This window comes from Protomyctophum bolini (genome assembly GCF_963924005.1).
Source record: "Protomyctophum bolini genome assembly, chromosome: 9".
NCBI classification, from domain to species: Eukaryota; Metazoa; Chordata; class Actinopteri; order Myctophiformes; family Myctophidae; genus Protomyctophum; species Protomyctophum bolini.
The window spans coordinates 20,580,260-20,603,172 of NC_137870.1; the positions used below are offsets into that span (position 1 = coordinate 20,580,260).

General features: G+C 44.8%; 1 protein-coding gene across 8 annotated transcripts in view; it reads right to left on the reverse strand.

Moving 5' to 3' along the window:
• The window catches only part of LOC308321656 (eukaryotic translation initiation factor 4 gamma 1-like), a 58,146-nt gene that overhangs the window by 14,646 nt on the left and 20,587 nt on the right, over positions 1-22,913 (reverse strand). For 4 of the 8 annotated variants that reach the window (XM_080772676.1, XM_080772675.1, XM_080772672.1 and 1 more), the window contains 7 exons: positions 21,026-21,128; positions 11,655-11,905; positions 3,535-3,627; positions 3,295-3,385; positions 1,062-3,041; positions 465-553; positions 156-333 (listed from right to left, as the gene is read on the reverse strand). In XM_080772676.1, the coding sequence (XP_080628802.1) occupies positions 156-333; positions 465-553; positions 1,062-3,041; positions 3,295-3,385; positions 3,535-3,627; positions 11,655-11,905; positions 21,026-21,128 (2,785 nt within the window). Of the gene's footprint in view, positions 1-155; positions 334-464; positions 554-1,061; positions 3,042-3,294; positions 3,386-3,534; positions 3,628-4,425; positions 4,687-11,654; positions 11,906-13,139; positions 13,218-13,736; positions 13,912-21,025; positions 21,129-22,913 lie in introns of those variants that run through there. The other 4 variants (XM_080772674.1, XM_080772677.1, XM_080772678.1 and 1 more) reach the window with 4 other exon arrangements.

Consider the following 22,913-nt stretch of genomic DNA (forward strand, 5'->3'; position numbering starts at 1 on the left):
CCACACAACATTAGCAAGGCAAAGGTCGGTGATGCGATGGTCAATGAAACGAAACTTAAAAGCAATCATTGAGAGAGAAGGTGAGATAAGACCACAGAGTACACAGCACTGCCAGCCGATGGTCCACAGATTGGGACCAAGGTCCAGGGACCCACCTGTTTTGTACTGGTACTTCTTGTCGGTGGCGCCTGGCTTGATGTTCTCAGCATCCAGCTTATCTTCCTTGTCTTCCCAGGTGAGGTCAGGATCTTCTGGGGCAGGAGGGGCTGCGGGGGCCTGAGCCTCCGGGGTGGGGACTGGCTCTGGCTCAGGCAGGGTCTCGTCGACCTGTTCCTGGTGGTAGAGATGAAGAGGGGAAGGAAGGAGATGAGTGAACAACAGATGGAGATCAGCCTATGGGAGTTTAAGAGTATGATGCTTGAATTATAAATTAAAAAGTGTGGTGTTAAGGCAGGTTCACACACCTCTGTAAAGGCATCCAGGAGGTCTCCCACGGCCCCCTTGTTGTTCAGGTCCTTCATCTTTCTCTTTTTCTTTGGCACAGACACAGCAGCTACAGACAAATCACAACAAACCATCAACAAATCATCTCCAGATTTGGGCGAAGTTTCAGCCCAATCTGATCTCAGCTGTAGTTTTTAAAACTTTCAATATTTTCTAAATCAAAATTGGCCTACTGGCAGCGTGTACAACAAATTCTGTGGAGTGGTTTGCAAGAACAGAAGACACTATAAAGACTTATAAACTCGGAATTATGAGGAAAGAAAGATGGGGTCTATATATATATATATATATATATATATATATTGAAAAGATGTGAGAAATACTCAGGGATTTACTTCCTTGACCTACTATCAGCATGCACAAGATATCTGGCACTGATTGTTTTGCAAGATTAGCTGCGTACAGTCTTCTAATCTAGAGTCTAGACGGCTCGAGGCAGTGCAAAAGGCAATACAACTCTATACTGTACATTAACAAAAGAAGGTTTGTGCGTATTAGTGATTTACAGAGTGGCAATTAATAATGATCCATTCTGGAATAGAGGCAGTGACACTGACCATGCATAGTAGTTTCCTCTGGGGCAGGGGTAGCTGTGGAAGGAGGGGCGGTATCCTCCCTCTCTTCAGCTGTGGGAAGAGGAGGGGTCAGCACCGCCTCTGCAGTGACGGCTGTGAACACGGCGACTGCCTCTACAGGAGCAGGAGTCTTCACCTTGGCAACAGGCGTTGGGGTCTCTGTCTTAGTGTCAGGGGCAACCGTCTCAGGGACATGAGGCGGGGTGGGTGTGTCTGGCTGGACTGTGGGTGTGAGCGCTGCTGGGACAACGCACGTTTCCTGGGCAATGGGTGCAGGCGTTGCCTCAACAATGGGTGATGGAGTTGCCTTGACAACGGGTGAGGGAGTTGCCTTGACGACGGGTGAGGGAGTTGCCTCGACAACGGGTGAGGGAGTTGCCTCGACAACGGGTGAGGGAGTTGCCTCGACAACTGGTGAGGGAGTTGCCTCGACAACGGGTGAGGGAGTTGCCTCGATAACTGGTGAGGGAGTTGCCTCGATAACTGGTGAGGGAGTTGCCTCGACAACTGGTGAGGGAGTTGCCTCGACAACGGGTGAGGGAGTTGCCTCGACAACAGGTGATGGAGTTGCCTCGACAACAGGTGATGGAGTTGCCTCGACAACGGGTGATGGAGTTGCCTCGACAACGGGTGATGGAGTTGCCTCGACAACGGGTGAGGGAGTTGCCTCGACAACGGGTGAGGGAGTTACCTCGACAACGGGTGAGGGAGTTGCCTCGACAACGGGTGAGGGAGTTGCCTGAACAACGGGTGAGGGATTTACCTCAACAATGGGTGAGGGAGTTGCCTTGACAACGGGTGATGGAGTTGTCTGGACAACGGGTGATGGAGTTGTCTGGACAACAGGTGATGGAGTTGCCTTGACGACAGGTGAGGGAGTTGCCTGAACAATGGGTGATGGAGTTGCCTTGACGACAGGTGAGGGAGTTGCCTTGACGACGGGTGAGGGAGTTGCCTTGACGACGGGTGAGGGAGTTGCCTTGACGACGGGTGAGGGAGTTGCCTTGACAACGGGTGAGGGAGTTGCCTTGACGACGGGTGAGGGAGTTGCCTTGACGACAGGTGAGGGAGTTGCCTTGACGACGGGTGAGGGAGTTGCCTTGACAACGGGTGAGGGAGTTGCCTTGACGACGGGTGAGGGAGTTGCCTTGACGACAGGTGAGGGAGTTGCCTTGACAACGGGTGATGGAGTTGCCTTGACAACAGTTGAGGGTGTTGCCTTGACGGATGAAGGCATTGCCTGGTTGAGTGGGAAAGGAACTGCCTTGACAATGGGTGGGAGTGCCGCCTGGGCGGGAGGCGGGGGCGTGAGTACATCCAGTTTCTCTGAAACATCAGGTTCAGCAATGGGGCTGTCGTCGCGCTCTGCCGTGCTAGTGGCCGGGGCCTCTGGGTCCTGTGGGGCAGGCAGCGGCAGGCCATTGGGGAGGCGGAGCTCCTCCGGCTGGGCGATGGGAGACTCCAGGGGAGCCTCCATCTGACTACTTGACGGAAGCGTAACAGTGTGTCTCGCTGGCGCTACCTCAGACACTCCGTTGGTGGTGGAGAGAGGGGCAAGGACTGCGTCTAACGAAGCAGGCTCAGCCTCTGCTACAGCCTCCTCCCCTGTCACATCCTGCTCAGGCTCCTTCTCTGTTCGGTTCTTAGCTGCAGAGGTGTGGACAGGGGCTGGGAGGGGAGCGGGGTAGGCTGGCACTTCAGGTGCCAAATGCTGCCTGTGAGATTGTTCCCTGGGGGCCGGGGGGGCGTCCATCACGTCAGCGACAGGAGCACTGGGTGGAGGGGTGGGAGTAGTGTTGAGAGGGGTGTCGCCCAGGGAGGGTGACAGGTCCAGGGGTAGAGAAGAGGGGGGAGCGGTTTTAGTGTCCGTGTCTGATGGGGGAGACTCTTTGGGGAGGGGTTCTCTCTTGATAAGTTCAGGGGTCTTTGATAGAGGTGGTGGTGTGGGCTTCCCTCTGTCATCTGAGAGTTCAACATGAGACATGAGATCAGATCAGGCCACAAACTGAAAGTAATCTATTTAATCAGCAGTACATAACCCAATATAGTACCCCCCCCCCCCTATTTGTCAAAAACTACAGCCATTACATCATTCAATGAAAATTAGATAATTTTGTTGCAGTCAAAAGGTAATTAGTTATCACAGATGCGTTATTCTTCTTCATCTCAACGAGTTTATCTCCTCCAAATCTGTGTGTGACTGTTTTCCACTCACCAGGTCTGACCAACGCAGGTATGGTGGCAGGTGTGACCTTCTCACCGTTGGCCTGTGTCACAGCTGTACTCTCTGATCCAGATACGGCTGACTGATGGAGCATGGATACAAACACAACATGAGATATAATAAGCAATAATAACCACTGGGAATTTCCACTCCTCATGGAAAAAAGAACAGTAGACAAGGCGTAACAGTGTTGCTCAAAAAATAAGAAAAATAACCAACTGTGTTGCTCACCTGTGGCGGGGTTGGGGTTGAACCACTGCGGCCACCTGACATAATCTCTTCTGTAATGTCTTTACCTCCCTGGTTAGGGTCCCGTATTCTGATCTACAATAAGTAAGACAGAGCAAGTTCAGATGTCTGTAAACCAATCATGATGTAAGGAGAGAAAAACTGTAGAGAAGACAGAGCACTGAAGAAAACAGCATGTTGATCACACTGGCTGCTTTCCCACCCTAAATGAGGGAGAGGCAGGAGGGAACAAGAGGAAGAGAATGTTTTAAAGGCAAGGAATGAAGCATTTTCACAAAAACCTATCAGACATTGCATCCCATGATGCAATGCCTTAGGTTTTCAACTGCTTTTTGCATTCTCTCTCTTTCTCTCTCTCTCACACTGTACAGGGTGGCAAGCTAGCCATGTCTCTTTGAATGAGGCTACATTTCTCACATTCTTCCCACATACTGTAGGTTCACAAAAAAAAAGAAAAAAAAAGAAGAAGAGAAAACAAAGTGACACAGATATGGAACTGTTTGTCACTCAGCTAAATGTGTTCCAGACGCTTGGTCTGATCGCAGCTCAAATTGTTTGTCGAAGCATGACTCGAGTTAGCCGACTTTGAGCTAAGTTACTAAACAAATTCCAGCGCAGGCAGGGCCTGTAGAAAAATGCCTGGCTCTGCTAGTCACCAAGTCAAAGTACAAACATTGTTACAACAGATGGCTTTCCTGCTTTACTCTGGCCATCCACATGAAAAACTAGAGAAAATGTGTTCACACAGTCACTGTATGCCTCTACAAAACATGACAAGCACATGTTTGTTATCTCACTCTATCTGTGTATCTATCCCTCTATTGAGAGAGCCAGTATGAGCCGGAATGTAACTTGTGTCCTAGGGAGCTTTACCTGCCACGATCAGTACCCCTCTCCCTGAGCTCCGGAGACCCTAGTGGGCCTCTCCCATCCTGGGGCTGGAGTAGTGCTGCCAGCTCAAAGGCCTCTGCTGGAGAACTGTCTGGGACACGAAGTAGCACGCGGATTCGCCTCTCTGTGTAACTCACACACCTACACCCACAACTGGGATAGCTAGCTAGAAAGCTAGCGCTGCAGGACCGGGCACAGCCTGCCTTACTTGCTCCCAGTAAAGCTTGCTAAGCAAGCTGTCGTTCTACCGTTCCCTCACGCTTACAGAGAGAGCAAGCAAGAGCGGGGGGGCTGGGGGCGCAGTTGAGGGGGAGGGAAAAAACTGGCCTTGTAAAGCCACGATACTGGAATGTGTGCCCCCGCCCACTGAAATGAACAGACAGTCAATGGGGGCCAGAGAGGAGGGGGAGAGCAAGGGGGAGCTTCCAGGGGAAAAAGTCCTCCAACTTTATCAAATGAGCTCCAGCTCTCAGAAGAAACTCCCCCTTTTCTCAGTCTCGCTCTCTCTCTGCTGCTGCTGTTCTGTCATTCTGCACACTCATGCTAGTCACTCCTCAACCTTTCAGGCTCTCCCTTCCTGAGAAAGAGAGAGAAGGGGGAGGGGGAATGCCACAGCAGCAGTGGAGTGAGAGAGGAGGGAGGGAGGTTAGCTTCCGGCTGTGAAGGGGAGGAGACCAGTAGCCACGTGGAGCTGAGCTATGTGCTGACATGTCCTTCCCCCTCCCGTCCCCGCCCTAACTTCTTTTGACACACAGAGGCAGAAAGAGTAAAGGGAAGGAGAGAAAGAGAGGAACAATACTGTTTGAAATGCTTCAGCATTTAATAGTAAAGCAGGGTTTTCCCAAAAAAAATTAAGGGTTGCAGGTTTTTATAGGTCACAAGTAAATATCCTAGTTTTTATCAAGTTTTGTGGTTTTTTCAGAAAAAAAAAATCTAAAATACTTTTAATAGCAGATCTACAGGCTCACAACACATTATGCCACGCTGAAAGCTTGTAGATCTAATTTCACTATTGGAATATGGCTTAAATGATATCATTCATCAAGTATGTTTGTAATTTTGGGTCGCAGGGAGACGCTAAAGTTCTCATTTGGATCTCGAGCTGAAGGGTTTGGAAAACCCTGCAGTGCAGAGAGAGAGCAGGAAAACTGGGAGAGATTGTGGCTCAGTTACAAGACTCAACTCTGGCAAAGGCATAAACTGGCTGAGCAAATCTTCAAATGAACACACTTGATCTGTCACTGCAACATGCTGCCGCATAAAGCTAGGTTATCATTTGCACGCACGCACGCGCACACACACACACACACACACACACACACACACACACACACACACACACACACACGCTCATCTCCACCTCTCACACAAAGTGCAAATGGAGGGCTGGGGCCCTTGGGAACAGGCCGAAGTCCGCACGACGGGGCCACCATGGCCAGCTGCGTGCTCCCACAGTCACACTGATAAGTGATGGGGGAGGGAGGGGTGACGGTGACACACATGCACACTGCTTATCTACTTCTTGTGGGTCTTACATCGAAAGCACAGTCTTTGCCAAAGCTCAAGATGTTCAATCATGGTTCATTCGTGTACTTTTACATTTCAGGACCGCCTCTTAAGTCAGTTACAGACCTGAAAGGGTCCATTTGGGTCCTATGCCCAGCTTTGTGTGTACCCTAAAGCGATAATTTGATTGGCTGATGGCTTAAAAAGTGAGGACAGAAAAGTGAGGACTGAATGGCCGGAATTTGATGATGTATGATGATAAGAGCGCCCCTCACTTCACACAAGTGTGATTTTTACACCCATCACATCCTGCAGTGGAACTTCAGTTTTCAGCTTCACCCAGCTGAAAAGCGTGGTTGAGGAGAGAGGAGCGTGGGGAAGTTAGGTAAGTGTCTTGGTCAGGGACACTTTTGACACATTGCTGAGGGCTGGAATCGTACCTGGGATCTAGGTTACTCAATCAGACAGACAAAAGACATTCCAGAGCAGAAACCTTGCCTCCAAAGTTTTGAGGGGCGCCAGCCCCTCCTATATCCAGCTTTGAGGGTTTGTGCAGCCAGACAATGACATACCCACCTAGAATAGAGCTTCCCAGCACAGCTAAGAAAGTGAAACCAGGAGAAGCTACAGTAGCCTCTATATGACACATATACAGTATCACAGGGACCCACCACATACCAGCCGAGGGCCATCTTGGAGAGCAGAGGAAACGCTAGACTCGAAGACATGTATTACATGATTATGTCATATAGATACAGCGTCTCAAAGCCCACCAACTTAAGGAAGGCCAGTACTATCTATTTCAATCAGTGCCCTGATTGAAAGACTAGAATGTCACCACACGTCAGGATCATCTTGGGTGAGATTGCAAAACCGCTAGCTGAGCTATTTTGTCACTTCATCTCAGTTACCTAGCATGTCGAGCAGAGTGGGCTCTATAGGGTACAAAAGATAGTGGCATCATAACTTTTACTATTTTTATTTCACTTTCCCAGGGTCAGACATCATTTTATGGGCACTATGTGTGCCCAGCTTTGTGTGTCTGTGTGTACCACGGAAATTATTTGATTGGCTGAGCACGGAATGTGATGTATGATGATAAGAGAGCCCCTCACTTCACACAAGTGTGATTCTTATGTCTCTGTGTGCACCTTGAAGATGAACAGTGAGTGTTTTGAACTCAAATCTTGGTTGTCTATGCAGGGACCAAGTAGGAGATACTGAAAGTATGGAAATATAGAGAAAATGCGTTTTAAGTTTGTACATAAAAATGGTGGGGCACTAAGGATGGCCATTTCAGTCAGTGAGTCACACTTTGGTGGCAAACTAGATATCCCAAAAATCATTGGTATGCCATGGAATCTGTTGTCCACCTTCATGCTCCCTTGAAGGTCAACCTTAACATGTCCTATAATAGACTGCCACCCTTAGGTAAAAAGTTACACTTGTACATAAGCAATCCCAGAATCTAAATGGGTGGATTACCATGAAACTTGATGAGCACTTTCAGTCTCCCCAGAGAATTTTACTTTGTTGTACACAAAAAAAAAAAATCTATTCAACAGGCAGATTGCAAGATAAACCCTTCTGATTGTAACGACCACGTGGCCTTTGCCCTAGCACCACCCTCAGGCCAAGTCTTTTCCTTTTTTTTAAGACGTTTTCACAAGCAAATACAAAGTCCTAACAATTACATTATAGTTTGGAATTCCCAAAATACACATTTATATGGCTGTAGGGATACATGTTTAACATTAAGTTTCTGTGTCTCATTTTGCAGGATTCCATGGACTGTGATCAAGGACAGAGTCTCTCCATGAAGCATGCCTATTGATTATTACTACTATATACCAGTAAGATACATGATTCTAAACTATGTCCGTCTCTAGACAAAAACCCGCCCTTGGTAACGCCCCACCTGCCTCATCGGGTCTCAGAGATCCGGATACATTAATCCGTTTGATCTGCAGCACTGATTAATGTAATTTATTTGTATTTTGTAATAATTTCGTATTAACTTAAAACATTATTGTACTGTAAAAAGGTCTCTTTTCCCTTCATCTTTATCCTTTGTAGTATATAATATTAGTTTACTATAATTACTAATTAGATGAATACATTTTAAGTTAAAATATTACATACTGGCCAACTGTTTCCTATATTCTGTATTCGGTTTTCGGCCAAGAATTTGCCTTTCGGTAATGATAATCAACACAAACACTATTTAGAACACCCAAATCAAATCATATTTACGTGTTTAATTAATTCTTCAAGCAAAGCAAATGGCATAAAAAAAAAGTTAGACTTAACATATATTATACTATTGCTAGATCTCCCTCTTCCTGCCTCTCACCATTTCTACTTTTCTTTTCTCTGTCTTTCTCTTCTCTCCGACACGGTCAAGGCAGATGGCCGCCCAGCCTGGATCTGCCTGATGTTTCTTTCAGTTAAAAGCGCCATACACTGGGTCAAAGTCAGACCCATACACTGGGTCAAAGTCAGACCCATACAGTCAGACCCATACACTGGGTCAAAGTCAGACCCAAAAATGAGGCGATCAGAAAAATTCTGACGTGTCAGAAAACTTGCACTGTAAGTAGTAGTAGAGCTGCAACAAAATTCCCTGATTCAGTCAGTCTCTTTTTTTCCTCACTGTGCACACACACACACACACATACACACACACACAATAAATCTGGCCCTAGTATCAAGCAGTGTTCCTATTCCTTTCATTGTCCTATGAGATAATCTAAATTAAATTCAACCCACCAAAATTATCTACCTCTACAGAGAGGTATATATATTTTTTCCAGTAAAGACATTGCTTCACAAAAATCCACCGTTTCAACTTTCTGTCATTAAACTCTGAAGCGAACATTCTCACCGAGTGAAGTTGTTTTAGGATGTAAAGAAGAACTGATGACGTTGTGGTTGTGAAATGCCAGTGTTTTAAAATAAATTAAACACTGTGGGCAGAGTTGTGTGCGGATAGCCTCGGAGACCGTGTTTTCTTTTCAAAATGCATGAGAACTGCCATACATTGTATTTTCGGACCAATAAGAGTGCAGAGAGGCGTCACTCCAAATGGGGTGACGTCAGTGTTCCAGCTGTGTGGAGTCGGGGGCAGGGGGGTGGGGAGGCGGGCACAATGCACATAGGTTGGTGAACCAATAGGAAGACGCCCGGTGGTCTCAGCCGGGAGAAAAGCATAGGTCTTTTTCAGGCTAGTGTGCAGCAGACTTCTGTTCTTTACATTGTAAACTACCAACTGTCCAGCACCAGCGAGGGACTCCATGTGCGCAGCGCAACCTACCTGTTTTAACACATTCCCTCCCCTTACCATAGGTGTCGATCAGTGGCCAGTGCCAGTAAAATGCACGAAATGAGCAAAGAAGAGCAGTGTTATGATGGTTTGAACTGGAAGTGTTCATCGGCCATGTTGACATATATGGTGTTAAACTTTAAGTTGTTTTAGTGTCACTCAACAATTTAGGGATGGAGCTCGTTAATTTTTATTGATAACGATCATCTTATCGAACAGGCTTATCAAGCCGGGTCCTTATCGAGACCACTATCGAGAAATTGCTATTTTTTTGTGGAAAGACGGGAGAAATTTCATTCTGAACAGAACCTTATTTGTATTGGACAGTTGTGAGTTTGTATGCCAATAAACAGGTCTAATATGTATACACAGTACACACACACACACAATATGCATATTGCAATATCTTGCTCAATCTATATTCCACTTTCAAAACAAATATGAAAGGAAGTTGTGTGTTGATATAAGTTGAAAGCGCCTGCACTGAGCTTTCAAATGTAGTAAAATTTTACATTTCTAAAATTGCAGTGTATGGGCCAGCTTTAAAGGGGAATTGTTTTGTTATATGTACAGTGTCTTGAAGTAAGTGGATATGATTTTGTTCTAAATTGAATTGAAAATAGACTTATTTGTGAATGGAGAAATCTGACTTAAAAATACATCAATTACAATGTGTGTTGTTGTTAGTCCAGGCACCCACTCTTTGGAAGTTTAAAGATGGATGTCCTTACTTTTGAGATATGCTATTTATCACATATCCAGGACTTGAGTTAAGCTAGGCTAAGCTCAGTGTTCCAAAAACATACAATAAAGTGCCTGCATGCATGCACAGTCTCTGTGCAGATGGAATTCTGTGGAATGATTTTTCAAATTTTGAAAGTCATTCCAGTCATTGCAAAGATGGGAGGAAAATGACCAATCTTTGATGTTACACTCCAATATGAAATAGCCGAAAGTCTCTGGTATTCTACAGACAGTCTTTTGTTAGAGCCACATGTTTGATAGCCTGGGGGAACTGAGAGCGATCAATGAAACCAACAGAGAAAAATGAATACAGCACACAAGCTTAAAGTCACTATGCAGTAGTGAAACACTGTAAAGCCCAACGCCTGTGGTATGTTTTGAGTACTGAATAAATAAAAGGGGCCCAAGAGGGAAATGGAACCCCTGGAAAACTGGCTTAACAGTTCCACCAAGTTTATAATACTAAGAAAAATAGACTACCAAGAAGAAATATGTTTAAATGTCCTGACCCATACAGTAAAATTAGATACACGGTAGTCACAAAAAATATTTTGAGCATTCCTATATGGGAGATACTATTCATGAACATACTGTATATCTCAACAGAAACCAGCTAACTCCAAAATGTAAATCTTTCAGGCAATGAAAAAATTAAAGTTAAGTGAAGAAAACCATATATTTAAAACAAAGCAATACTGCCTCATCAAAGTTGGTATTGTGACTTAATATATTTTAAGATACTTGCATGTGTCGTCATATTATCAACACTTTACCCCAATCCAGCTCAAGTGATAACAGCTTACAATGGATCTCCAAGCTCACAATGCATCACAACACGTGAATTAATGCCCTGATGCTTCATGACACTGCTTAAATAGGCCTACAATAACAAGCAGGACTTTAAATATTACAATAACTTCTGCAAAGAGGGGTTCACGGAGTAAATGCACCATTTACCATATGGCTAGCGAGAGAAATGCTATAAGAACTCATTCTTGTCACATTGCTCTGCTCAGAAAACACTACATAGATTTTAGAAATAGAATTCCCTATTTGAATAGCATTAGCGTCAGTGCTAAGTTTGATAAACAGGTACACTGCATAATTCCTTTAAACATAATTCCTTTTATCTTCTGATCTGCAAGCTCTGTGTGGAACACAGGGGAGAGGGGGTGGAGTTAACTGGTTATACTGACAGTTTGAGGATCGAATGGAGTTAGGTTTGGTGCTTGGAAGCCCTTTTAATACTTTTCATTGGTTCAATAATGTTTTTTTAACCACCACACGGACTTAAAGGGTGTTCAGTAGTGATTTATAAAAAAGAAAGCTGAAAAATGGAGTAAGCTGATCGGGCATAATATGATTGTAATATGATACAATATCATATTATATATTATAAACATTTCAAATATAATTTAGGAAAATATATTTCCTGGGTCCAAAATATAGATTTTCAAATATAAGCTTTTGTTAAGCACTTAAGTCCTATATACTTAGCCAAACTACAAGGTTGGTTTTAGATGGGCAATTTTACAAATTATTTGCACCTATATGCCCAAGATGAAAGTGGTTAAAAGAGCATCAACAATTATTCATCTCCAGTGTGCCGGTTAGGTGTGGAGTCATGTAGTTACTGTACCTGTTTGCGTTCCCGTTTGGTGGAGATGTGTTGCGGAGGCGGTTGTTGCTGTTGCTGCTGTTGCTGCTGCTGCTGCTGCTGCTGTAGCTGCTGCTGCTGTAGCTGCTGCTGCTGTAGCTGCTGCTGTTGCTGTTGCTGCTGTTGTTGCTGCTGTTGTTGTTGCTGCTGCTGCTGCGGGGCTGCATTCATGATAACAGGCGCCGGCTGCACCTGGGGTGTGAACTGGGCCTGGGCAGGGTAGTAGGCCCCCGCTGTGGACCAAACACACAGAGGAATGTAAACACACACGCACAGTCGCACACCCACGTCGACTTCGACCCACAGCCAACAAGGTGACACGGCCACGTCTACCTGACGCACACGCAAACGACTCACAGCATGCATCCTGTGCTTACACAACGCTATGCATTGCACACCTAATGTCACCGATGGTTTCAAATGTCCTGCACAACCATCTTGATTTAGTTTTTCCTCAAAAGTCACAACAACTGCAGTTTCATTCTTTTATAGTATATTGGATGGATTCAGTTTAATTCTGATGTGACAGTTAAGATATGGAGGAAAGGGAAATAGTGGGGATACAGCAGAGTAGTTCCATCCTCAGCAACAATCAAAAGGGTCTAGAACTCCAGATTTTGGGGTCCGATGCTGATCAAAATTGTGATGGGTACTAGACTACCAATTATCCATGTTCTGACTGATATCATTTTAAAGTGTATAATCAACAAAAAAAAACAGAAAGAAGCCATTTAATCCCTATTCAATGTGATGCACTGTGAGCTTGTACTGTAGATGTTTTTATTTTATTCTGAAAACGTTTGAAAGATTGCCCAAAATAGCAATGCCAGGTTTTAAGAGTTTAAATAATGTCCCTGATCAGCACCAGGTCTGATGTTAAGTTGCACTTTATATTGTTAACGTATTTTCATTAGTGTTACCCAACCACCTGTACTGCTTACTGTATCTCGGTTTCATCCTTAATGGGGTTGCGGTGCTGCTATGGCAACTGAATGAGATCAATAAAGGCCCATCTATCTATCATTTCAAAGGACTCCGTTTGTTTATTTGTATGACTTTGTATATGATGTGTAAGACTGATGATAAATCAGTTCAATAATTAGTCAGATAAAGAAGGTTCAACTTCTAACAAAAAAAAATCAACAAATCAACTAGTATACAGTATATACTGCTGACTAGCTGCTTCTCAACGTCTTATCGCCTTTGAGAAAAATCAATCTGTACCATTTTAGAGTTAGACGCCAGGCAGGTAGGCCTTTAAACGTTGACACAGCAATCCCTCCCCTCGCCCAGGCTTGCCTTGGAGCCCTCTACACTCAACACCATGGCCTGCTTCACAAACCCCTTTAGAGAGCACAGGCCAACCTGCCACCACCATAAATAAGAAAAATGTGAATCACAGAAGTTCAAAGGCACCACCACCCGACACTCAAGTTAACCTCAGCTGCAGATCTTCAGTGATCTTACCTGGTGCAGCTACAGTATTTCAACCCGCTTTCAATCCCATACTCCCCCCCCCTCTCTCGGATAGAAGGAAGAAAAGAAAAAAATCTCCTCACATAGAAGTGGCCTCTCTGTCTGCCTGTTGGGAGCTCTCGCTCTCTCACTCGCTCCTTCCCCCCTGAATGCATTTCAGCCTAACTCACATTACTGAGTCTGCATTGTTGACCAAGAGCGGCACAGCCTAAATATAGTCAAAAAACCACACCGACTGGGAGAGAGGGAGGGAGGGAGGGGGGTGGCGGGACAGAGAGAGAGATGGAGTGAGAAAGTCATCACACCAACGGTGGAAGAGAATGAGAGAAAAAAGAGAGAGAGAGAGGAATGCATGCATGAAATGAGAAAGGAAGGAGAGAATGGGATCTTTCTTGGAGCACTTCCCAAACCCTGTAAATGAGAGACTTGAGTTATGACTCACAGAGTTCACACAGCGAGAGAGAGAGAGAGAGAGAGAGAGAGAGAGAGAGAGAAAGAGAGAGATGTATAGAGAAGCATAGGAGAAATGAGTTGGATGGTGGTAGAGTAAGGCAAGGGTGTAAATCGACACAGCGTCTAGACACCTACCCTGGGGTGCCTCCTCCTGTTCTTGAGAGCCGCGGTTCCCCATGTCAGAACTCCTGCACCACTGTGAGCATGTGTGTGCATGCGCAAGGGTTAAAGGAGGAAGGGGACGGGGGTCGTCTTCAAACCCCTCGTCTGTTCTTCCTCTCTCTTAGTACAGGTGACCCTCAGAAAAGCTTCTTCTCTTTCCCTACTTCCAGCGTGTCTGCCTTTCGCCCCTCCCTCTGACCTCCCCCTCCCTGATCACTCCTCCCCATTTCTCCCTCCCTCTCCCCCCCCTAAAGTATAGACAGGGGCGAGCTTAAAGGGCCACTTCACCCTTTTGCAACCAGATCTAATTTGAATGATGTTTAGGACACAAGGAACACTTCCGTGGAGATTTTGTGTGTGCAATATATGTTTTAGATATTTTAGTATTTCAAAGTGCCTGTGATGTCACAGGCACTGGTCTCACTTCCTTCCTGGACTGGATGTTGTCTCAGCAAAGGTGCATACGTACTTCAGGTTTAGGTGATCATCATACTTGCGGTGATGTCCTTAACTCCATTATTGCCCGCTAGGTGGTAGCATAAGCACACCTAACCTGTGCCACCTGTCCGCTCTCACTCTACGGTCCTTGTTTAATTTCCGGGTTATCAGTGAGGTGGGGGCTGGGGTTGTGAGACATTGATCGTTAGCCGTAAGCTCATACCCCTTAGCTCTCGTCAGAAACAGTTAATGTCCGGAGCGATTACGAGACAAAGTCACAAATGATTTACGACCGTCGGGATGTGCAACAGCTCACCATGGACATCGCTCGAAGCTTGAGAGCTGGTGAGGACGGAGGCTCTCCATAGCAACCGGAGCAATACTAAAAGGTACATTGACGGTCGCCGCTTTCATGTGGTTCATGGGGGTACGAACATGTACGTACAGTAGGTGGCACATGCCGTACCTTAGCCTAGGGGGTATGATTATAATCGTAGATAGCAGAGAAAAAGTGAAGCATTTACTGTCTCTCTCTACTGCTCTCTCCGTCATCACACACACACACAGTTGGACTCTCGCTCAGGACAGGCAGCCAGGTGCTCGCGACGCTAGCTGCTTAATTTCTACAGTCTACAAACAACAGTTTAGCAGAGGAGGAGATTCTTTCTCCTGTGTTTTTGCTCTATACTGCTTCTAATCTACTCCTCTCTCTGTGCCGACAAAACCAAGGGGACTGCCCACCCAACTTCTAGACCAATCAGTGAACATGGTGATAGCTCAAGAATGAAAGGACTTGTCGGAAAGTAAAAACATAGATGTGTCGGGCACCACAGTGATAGCTGATCACCGCGGCGAGTGAAGTAATGTTGTAGTTTTCAAACCCATAGAAAACTACACTGCAGTGATAAGCTATCAACTCAAACTGGAGTATTAATAGGCCTTAAGACAGCCCTTCCCCTCGCCACAAGGAGGAGCAGTGCACCAAAGCATTATGGTCATTGTAGGAATGCAGCAATTGAGTCAAACCCTAGTCAAACACACAGACTACATTATTTTTCTGGCCATAGGGTGTAAATTTCAAATTTTGCTACTGTTATCTACTACAAATTAAATTAACTTTGAGTGACTGTAGTTTCTTCCAGCGGTGGAATGTTCCTTTAAGAGCTAAAACTAACAGGTCGTGCTGTCCAGAGAGGAAGACCTGAATATCACCCCCTCCCCCCGGTCTTGACCCTCCTCGCAGTGATCTGACATGTGTTGGGTACGAGGTCACAGCCAACAACAGAGGTGGCCTGTGTGTGTGTGTGTGTAAAGGGGGGGGGGGGGGGGGGGGGGGAGTTAAAAATACACGGCTCACTCCTCCCCACTATGTCGTCACCACCAACCTAGTCTGTTTTCACCTAGTCCCAGTCAGACTGTTGACTCCGTCAAAGGAAATGAGGGTTTTTCATTTATTTTTTGACAGATTGGTTTTCACCCGACCACTAGCACAGCTCTGTTCACTGGTCGCTGACAGTGACACCTACTGCCCTGGAACGCTGAGGCAGGGGTGTGTACTAGATTGGGGCATTTCTATGGGTTTGCAGCAAGGACAATTTTGTTTTAATATTACAGCATAGAGGCAACACATATTCGGATTTCATGAAGCTTCCTGCCTCACATCTGTAAGGCGATTGTGGAATGTAGCCAATGTAATACAGATTCATACACATGTACGCAGCTATATTTGTATTGTGTGTGTGTGCTTCATTGTGAGGTCAGGCCACTCTGACCTCATGGCACATGCTAGATTCCCCAAGCAGGTGACACTATATTATGTCACATACACTCAATGCTGTAACTACTACACATCAGAAAGTGTCCTTAATTAAACACAGTTAATTCAAACAAGTATAATTTCATTGAATAAAGACTGTGCTGAGAAAACATGCACGTAGGCAACATGCAGCCTGGATGAGAACCCGTAAGAGAGACAGGGACATTCTGGTGGACGGTTCCAGGGAGAACCCGTAAGAGAGACAGGGACATTCTGGTGGTTCCAGGGAGAACCCGTAAGAGAGACAGGGACATTCTGGTGGTTCCAGGGAGAACCCGTAAGAGAGACAGGGACATTCTGGTGGTTCCAGGGAGAACCCGTAAGAGAGACAGGGACATTCTGGTGGTTCCAGGGAGAACCCGTAAGAGAGACAGGGACATTCTGGTGGTTCCAGGAGAACCCGTAAGAGAGACAGGGACATTCTGGTGGTCGGTTCCAGGGTGTTAGGTCTCAAGGAATTACTAGGAATTACTTTTCACTTTTTACTGTAATGATCATTTAAAGGCTTGGTGGGACTGCTGGTCAATTTCCGTTTCAGGGACAGCCTTGACATTTCCATATTATTACGTTTCTTACATTGAAATGCCGGATCAGGCTGGTCTCACTCACAGTCAGTTCTCTCAGACCGATTCATACTTCAGTGGGACACAAGTAGATGGTGGGTATAGCGCCTCGATGGCGCAACCACTAGCAACTTCTGGGTTTCAAGTTTACATCAAGCCACACAAGGCTTGGGGAAAATGAAAGGTGCAGAAAATTGTAAAGAAGGGCAAGACAAAGATTACTGTGCTCAGACACACTGTAGGGATTTATATTTCATTACAGTATCTTCTGTTGACCAAGGACAATTAATCCCAGCTCTTTCACATCCTCACAATAGAAGAAGAGGGAAGAGAGAGAGAAAGAGAGAGAGAGAGAGAGAGAGAGAGAGAGAGAGAGAGAGATTCAGCGTAAAAATAGGCCAAGTTGCCCTTTAAAAACCCATCCAACCCATGAGAATGAGGCAGAATACACTCTTTGATGCTCCACTTAATGTTCCAGCTGATTATTTCCCACTAGGATTCACAATTACCAACTCCCCTCAATAGTTTAACAAGGCAAAGGGTAAATAAGGACTCTCAGTCCAGACGCTGGATCAGCAGCTTAAATCTTAAAACAAACAAAATTTGACGCTAAGTTACATCAGCCCTTTGTCGATATCGGCTCCCACACATTAACCCTGAAGCTGAAATTAAACAACAGAGTGCATTTGATTCATTCCGACTTCCAGTGGAATATTAAACAAGTCCATTCAAGTTCAGCCTTGAAATAGACCAAGTGTTAAACGTATAGGGCTGTCCCTCCCTGCTCATACCACATTGAAACTTCAGTTTTAATTAGCATTAAAGCTTCAACGCACAACATGAACAGACACATGTTTTTATCAATTTCTGAGCTTATTAAATTATATATTGAATACACGTGTTAGTACTCAATTAATTCTGATTGAAAAATCAAATTCACCTAATATCCCATTGTGCTCCGCACAACACAGGAGGTTATTGGCACAACAGTGATGTGGCCAGGATTGAGGCGCTTGTTCCAAGTTCCACAAGCATCACTGAAGTGCCAAAAAGGACAGCAAAGCACAACCTTGATTTAAAATTTCAATGTTACACAACAGTTACCATTAAAATTAAATGTCAAAATGTCTTATATTTTGGGGCAATTTGCAGTTTTTTTTTGCAAATGTCATCTCTGTTGCTCTAGAAATGCAAGGGATCTGACAGAGACAACAACTAGTCCCTGTTTACTCAGCCAGTCCAGACCCATTGAGATGGCTCTGTGCCAGTACTGTACTTGAGCTTACTAAATCTGATGTTGTGACTGCAATCTGAATACTGCACATAAAGAAACAAAACTTCACTGGCAGTGCTTAGTTCATCCTCATTATGACCAGTAAGACGCCCTGATGGCGAGCGAAAACTGACAGGGTGAGGTTGCATGCACACATCCGCCTGGGTGACGGCAGACTGCTGGGCGAGCGCTGGTGCTTTGGCATGGGGGGGGTCAGATCAGCATATGGAATTAATTCTGTACTGGCCATATATGGAGTGTGTCTTGAGTGTACAGGGTTTGATGAGGTCAGATCAACATATGGAATGTCAGAACAGGTCAGGGTTTGAGGGTTTGGAGCGGTGGTGCCTCAGGGGTAGAGTGGCCGGATGGTAACAGCAAGGTTGCCAGTTCAAACCCGGGATCCCCCAGAGTTAGTGTCGAAGTCCTTGAGCAAGACACTGAACCCCTGCAGCACGTGCATTAAGCTAGGAGGCTAGGTTAGTTAGCTATTTAACCTGGTGACTTAAGGGCTTATACAGTGCAACTTACGTTAGTATTCGTGAGTGTAGCTATCACTGGTGCAATTCGGGGAACCTCTCGGTACCGAGCAGCAGGGGAAAGCCACTCGTCCTTAGGTAAATGGTGCATTTGTGACCAGATTTGACTGAGAGCCTGCCATCGTGCAACCAGAGAAAAATTATTTTCTTTTTCCAAAATGAGTTAATAGCACAGGCACTCTTCACATGCTAGATGTCTGAAATAATTGTCAAGAGCAGAAATAGACATGTAAATATGAAATAAATGCTTAAACATGTAGCTAGGTGTAATGCTCAACTCGCCATTTTACTCTAAAAAACTCCAAAACTGGTGGGTCAAACTGAACAACCAATATGTTAATTTGACATGAAAAAGTCCAATGGCAGTCCCTCAGTCAAATTTGGCCACATTTATATAGCGCCTGTATCCAAGGCGCTTTACATAGATTGTGCATTACGTTCACCCATTCATACACCGATGGCAACGGAAACCTTGCAAGGCACCAACCAACCAGCAAATCAGGATCAATTAGGGGTTCGGTGTCTTGCTCAAGGACTCTTCGGCACTAACTCTGGGGCTCCAGGTTCGATCTGGCAACCTTGCGGTTACCATCCATCACACTACCCGTGATCTATATTGACGGAAATTACAATATCACAGTGATAATGAAGCTTGACTGTCTTCATCGCAGAAGAGAAAACGAATAACGTATGTTTATTTATTTATACCCTGCTATATATACTGCTCTCCTTTGCCTTTGTTCTTAACCAGAGCAGCCTGGGTAAGCCTGTCCTCAATCCACCTTAGCACTGCCACTCCAAAAAAAACATGCCAGCTGCCTTGGCACAAGGAATAAAAGTCTGAAAACTCCCAGATACTTTTGTCAGGACTGGGCATGTGCATGTATGTGTCTCAGGATCTGTGTGTAAAATGTTTGTGTTGTTTTGCACAAATGGGGGCACTATGTGTCATTAAAGCGTAAGCACAACACGCAATTACGATTAGACAGTAGACACAGATCAGACAAATAGTGTGCAAGTGGCAAGTAGTGACCCTTTGTGTTCCAATAGTTTCAGTTCAGCTAATTACATTTTACACTGGGCACCGTTTGTGGACAGGGACAAATTCCAGAAATGCTCTTTCAAATGTTCCAACAACTGGCTCCTGGTCCAAAACCACACTGAATTACACCTTTTGTGTGTTATTACAACACACACTGCCCTCTAAAAAAAATGCATACTACACCCAGAACAATTATTTCCCCCACTGACTTCTGGATCCAATGGCCCTCATTTATCAACTCTGCGTACGCCAAAATATGGGTGCACGACGAAATTACCGAAGTTTTCGGCATTTACCATTGGCAGATTTAAACTCAATTGATAAATGAGGGCCAATGAGTACAATTAATGAATGTACAATAAAATCACTCAAATACAAAGTACATTAAATGCCAAATGGCACACCCAGGATTGTGCGAGAGTGTGTGTGTGTGTGTGTGTGTGTGTGTGTGTGTGTGTGTGTGTGTGTGTGTATTCTCATGGCAATGTGTTACAGTTTAAACAAAGGCACGACATAGCTTAGATAAATAGCAGCAGGGGATCATTGGGTTTGTTTTTAGGTCATCGGGGGTTATTGTGGTGTACCGACATAGAGCAACCACTAGATGGTGAGGTAACACACACAATGAAGGGCAAAGATTACACTAGTGCACTTTGCAGGGCCTTTGTTATAAGGTCAAAGCTGTAGTGACCTTAAAAACCCAGTGTTGACTTGGAAAATAACTGTTCCATTTTTAGATCGTTTTGTAACCTTTTCTGGTCTGTATATGGATCAGGGGTGAAACGATTAATACAATTATCTATAGATTTAAATAAATTAATGTTTTAGTAATTTAAACAAGTAAACGTATAAAACAATTTTGAGATGTTTGCAATCAGAGACATGACATTTACCACTATTTTGTACTCATTGTGTGGTTAAATTAATTGCATTGTTTAATTGAATCATCAAACAATCAACAGGGTACAGAGGATGCAATTTTTTTATTATAAGGTTAAAGGTCTAAATCACGATAGAAATCATTGCTATTGGGTGTTTATTCAGTAACGGGGGTCTCCCTTCTCCCTACCGCTTTAGTAAACCAAGTACAGTCATTTTTATTCAGAGATAACTCCACAAAGACCATTATCACATTAAATTTGATAGAGTTCAATTTCTAAATATGTCTGTCCATTTTGTTTTAATTTCATCACATCGAATTTCACATTTTTATCCTGGTATCAGGTCTTTGTCCTGATTGGACAAAATTGGTTTCCTGACCTGAACATGTATTTTCTGTTTACTAAAGTTATGTTGGAATGTAGAGCTATTTGACACTAAATAATATCACTTACACCCCCATTTAATCTACTTACATTTAGTCTATGATGAAAATATTGGCAGCCCTTCAATTAATTATGTGGGGTACACTTTCTAGTATACAGTGGCCGTGGCCTGCGTGTTTGTGTGCGTGTGTGCGTGTGTGCGTGTGTGCGTGTGTGTGTGTGTGTGTGTGTGTGTGTGTGTGTGTGTGTGTGTGTGTGTGTGTGTGTGTGTGTGTGTGTGTGTGTGTGTGTGCGTGTGACGCGAGGCCCATCACGGAGCCTCTTACCATAAGTACCATATTCAGCAGGGCTGGTGCCAGGGTAGAAGCCAGGAGTGCCAGCTTGCACTGGGTACTGTTGGGGTGTGGCCACATAGGTCGCTGGTCGGTACTGAGGAACATAGAGAGGAGAGAAAGAGTCAGTTTGCTTGGTGAAACACTGCAGTTAAACCACTGTCAAAGCACAAGAAGATTAACGCGCTCCTGTACTGTAGTCAACAAACCTCCTTGCCTCCTCTTAGTTTTTTCACATTTTTTTATTTGATAGACGGTACAGCTTTTTGGCATGTTGGCTTTCATTGCACCATGAAACAGGTTATCAAAGTCATTAATGTATCGGCTCATAAGAAAGTACTGGATATGCAAAAGATCAATGCCTTCCACAATGGATGCCTCCGTAAAATCTGCCGCATCTTCTGCCCTGAGAAGATCTCATTCTCAAATAAAGATCTGCACAGGATGACCAGGTGCTCCAGTGTTGGAAATCAAACGCCGCCGTCTACGATGGCTGGGTCATGTGCTCCAAATGGCCCAGGATCAAATCCCAAAGGTTGCACTGAGATGGACCCCAGTAGGGAAATGAAGTCAAGGTCGACCCAAAACGACCTGGCGACGTACCGTGACAGCTGAGCTAAAGGAGGTGAACCTTATAAATGGCATGCAGTAAAGGCCGTCGGGATCGGGAGTCGAACCCGTGGCACACTGCCAGACTGGATTACGAGCCACGGTGCCTGGACCATTGAGCCATGGCCCAGAAGGAGATGGACCTTACATGGGGCGAAGCACAACATGCAGCACAAGACAGGTTCAGATGGAGGCAGATCGTCAAAGCCTTATGTCCCACTTGGGACGAAGAGGATTAAGTAAGTACATAAAAAAAGTAGCCCACAGTTCCCAAGCCGTGTGGTCCATATATCAGGAGCCTATCTCTTCTTTCTGTACCGCAATTCAGCTTAATGTACAAGTACACCCCTGGACATGGCACTAGTATGTCATAGGGAGCTACCCCCAACTCAATCCAACCCTTGATGTTGTATGCGACGAATTAAACATATGAATAGTGCAGGTAGAAGGCACAATCCACTGTTAATTAGGGTGGCCATATTGCCATATTTTGTGTTTTTGTTTTACAACAAGGTTAGGTCTGAGGGAGGGAGAGGACAGTACAGTACAGAACAGACCCCTTTTGTGTATTACATGTCACATGTTATAACATGCGATTAACCGTGCCAGGTTGCACAATGTAGATTTAAATGATGATGACATAGACACACTGCATTTGACTTATGAGGCTTAACCTGCCACTGGTACCACAACTCTCCACTTAATTTATCTTCCAATTCCAAAGCTCCTTCATTTATCTTCCAATTCAACGCTTTCCGTTCTTTGTTGACATGAGTCAGTAGACAACTAGGTAAAGGTCTCTGGGTGCATTTGTTTAAAGACACTCAGAATCCTCCCAGTAAGATTGTGCAAGTTTCCAAGTTTGATAGGTGGCCTTTATATTTTTTTAAGGAGAAGCTCAACTCCTCCCTAGGAAGATTCTCACCCCTTGGAGAATTAGGATAAGCAGGCGACCAGCCTAAACCCTCCACCTACCTCTTTGGATGTACAAGATTCAAGTGGATGGCATACTCAAGGTGGCAATTCTTTTTTGTAAACATCAAAAATCATAACTTGCATTTCTGGGTCATTATATTGTCAACAATATAGTACATTTAGAAAAATCCTAGAAATAACTATAATTTGTGGGTGTCAGTTGTGAATGTTTCTATGTGCATGAAGTGGGGGGTCTCAGGTTGTGTCAGATGTAAGAACAGGGGCTCCAAGGAAGAAATGGTCACTCAGGAACCACTGCTATAGTGAAACGGGCAGTATGTCTGGCCAGTTAGCTGTA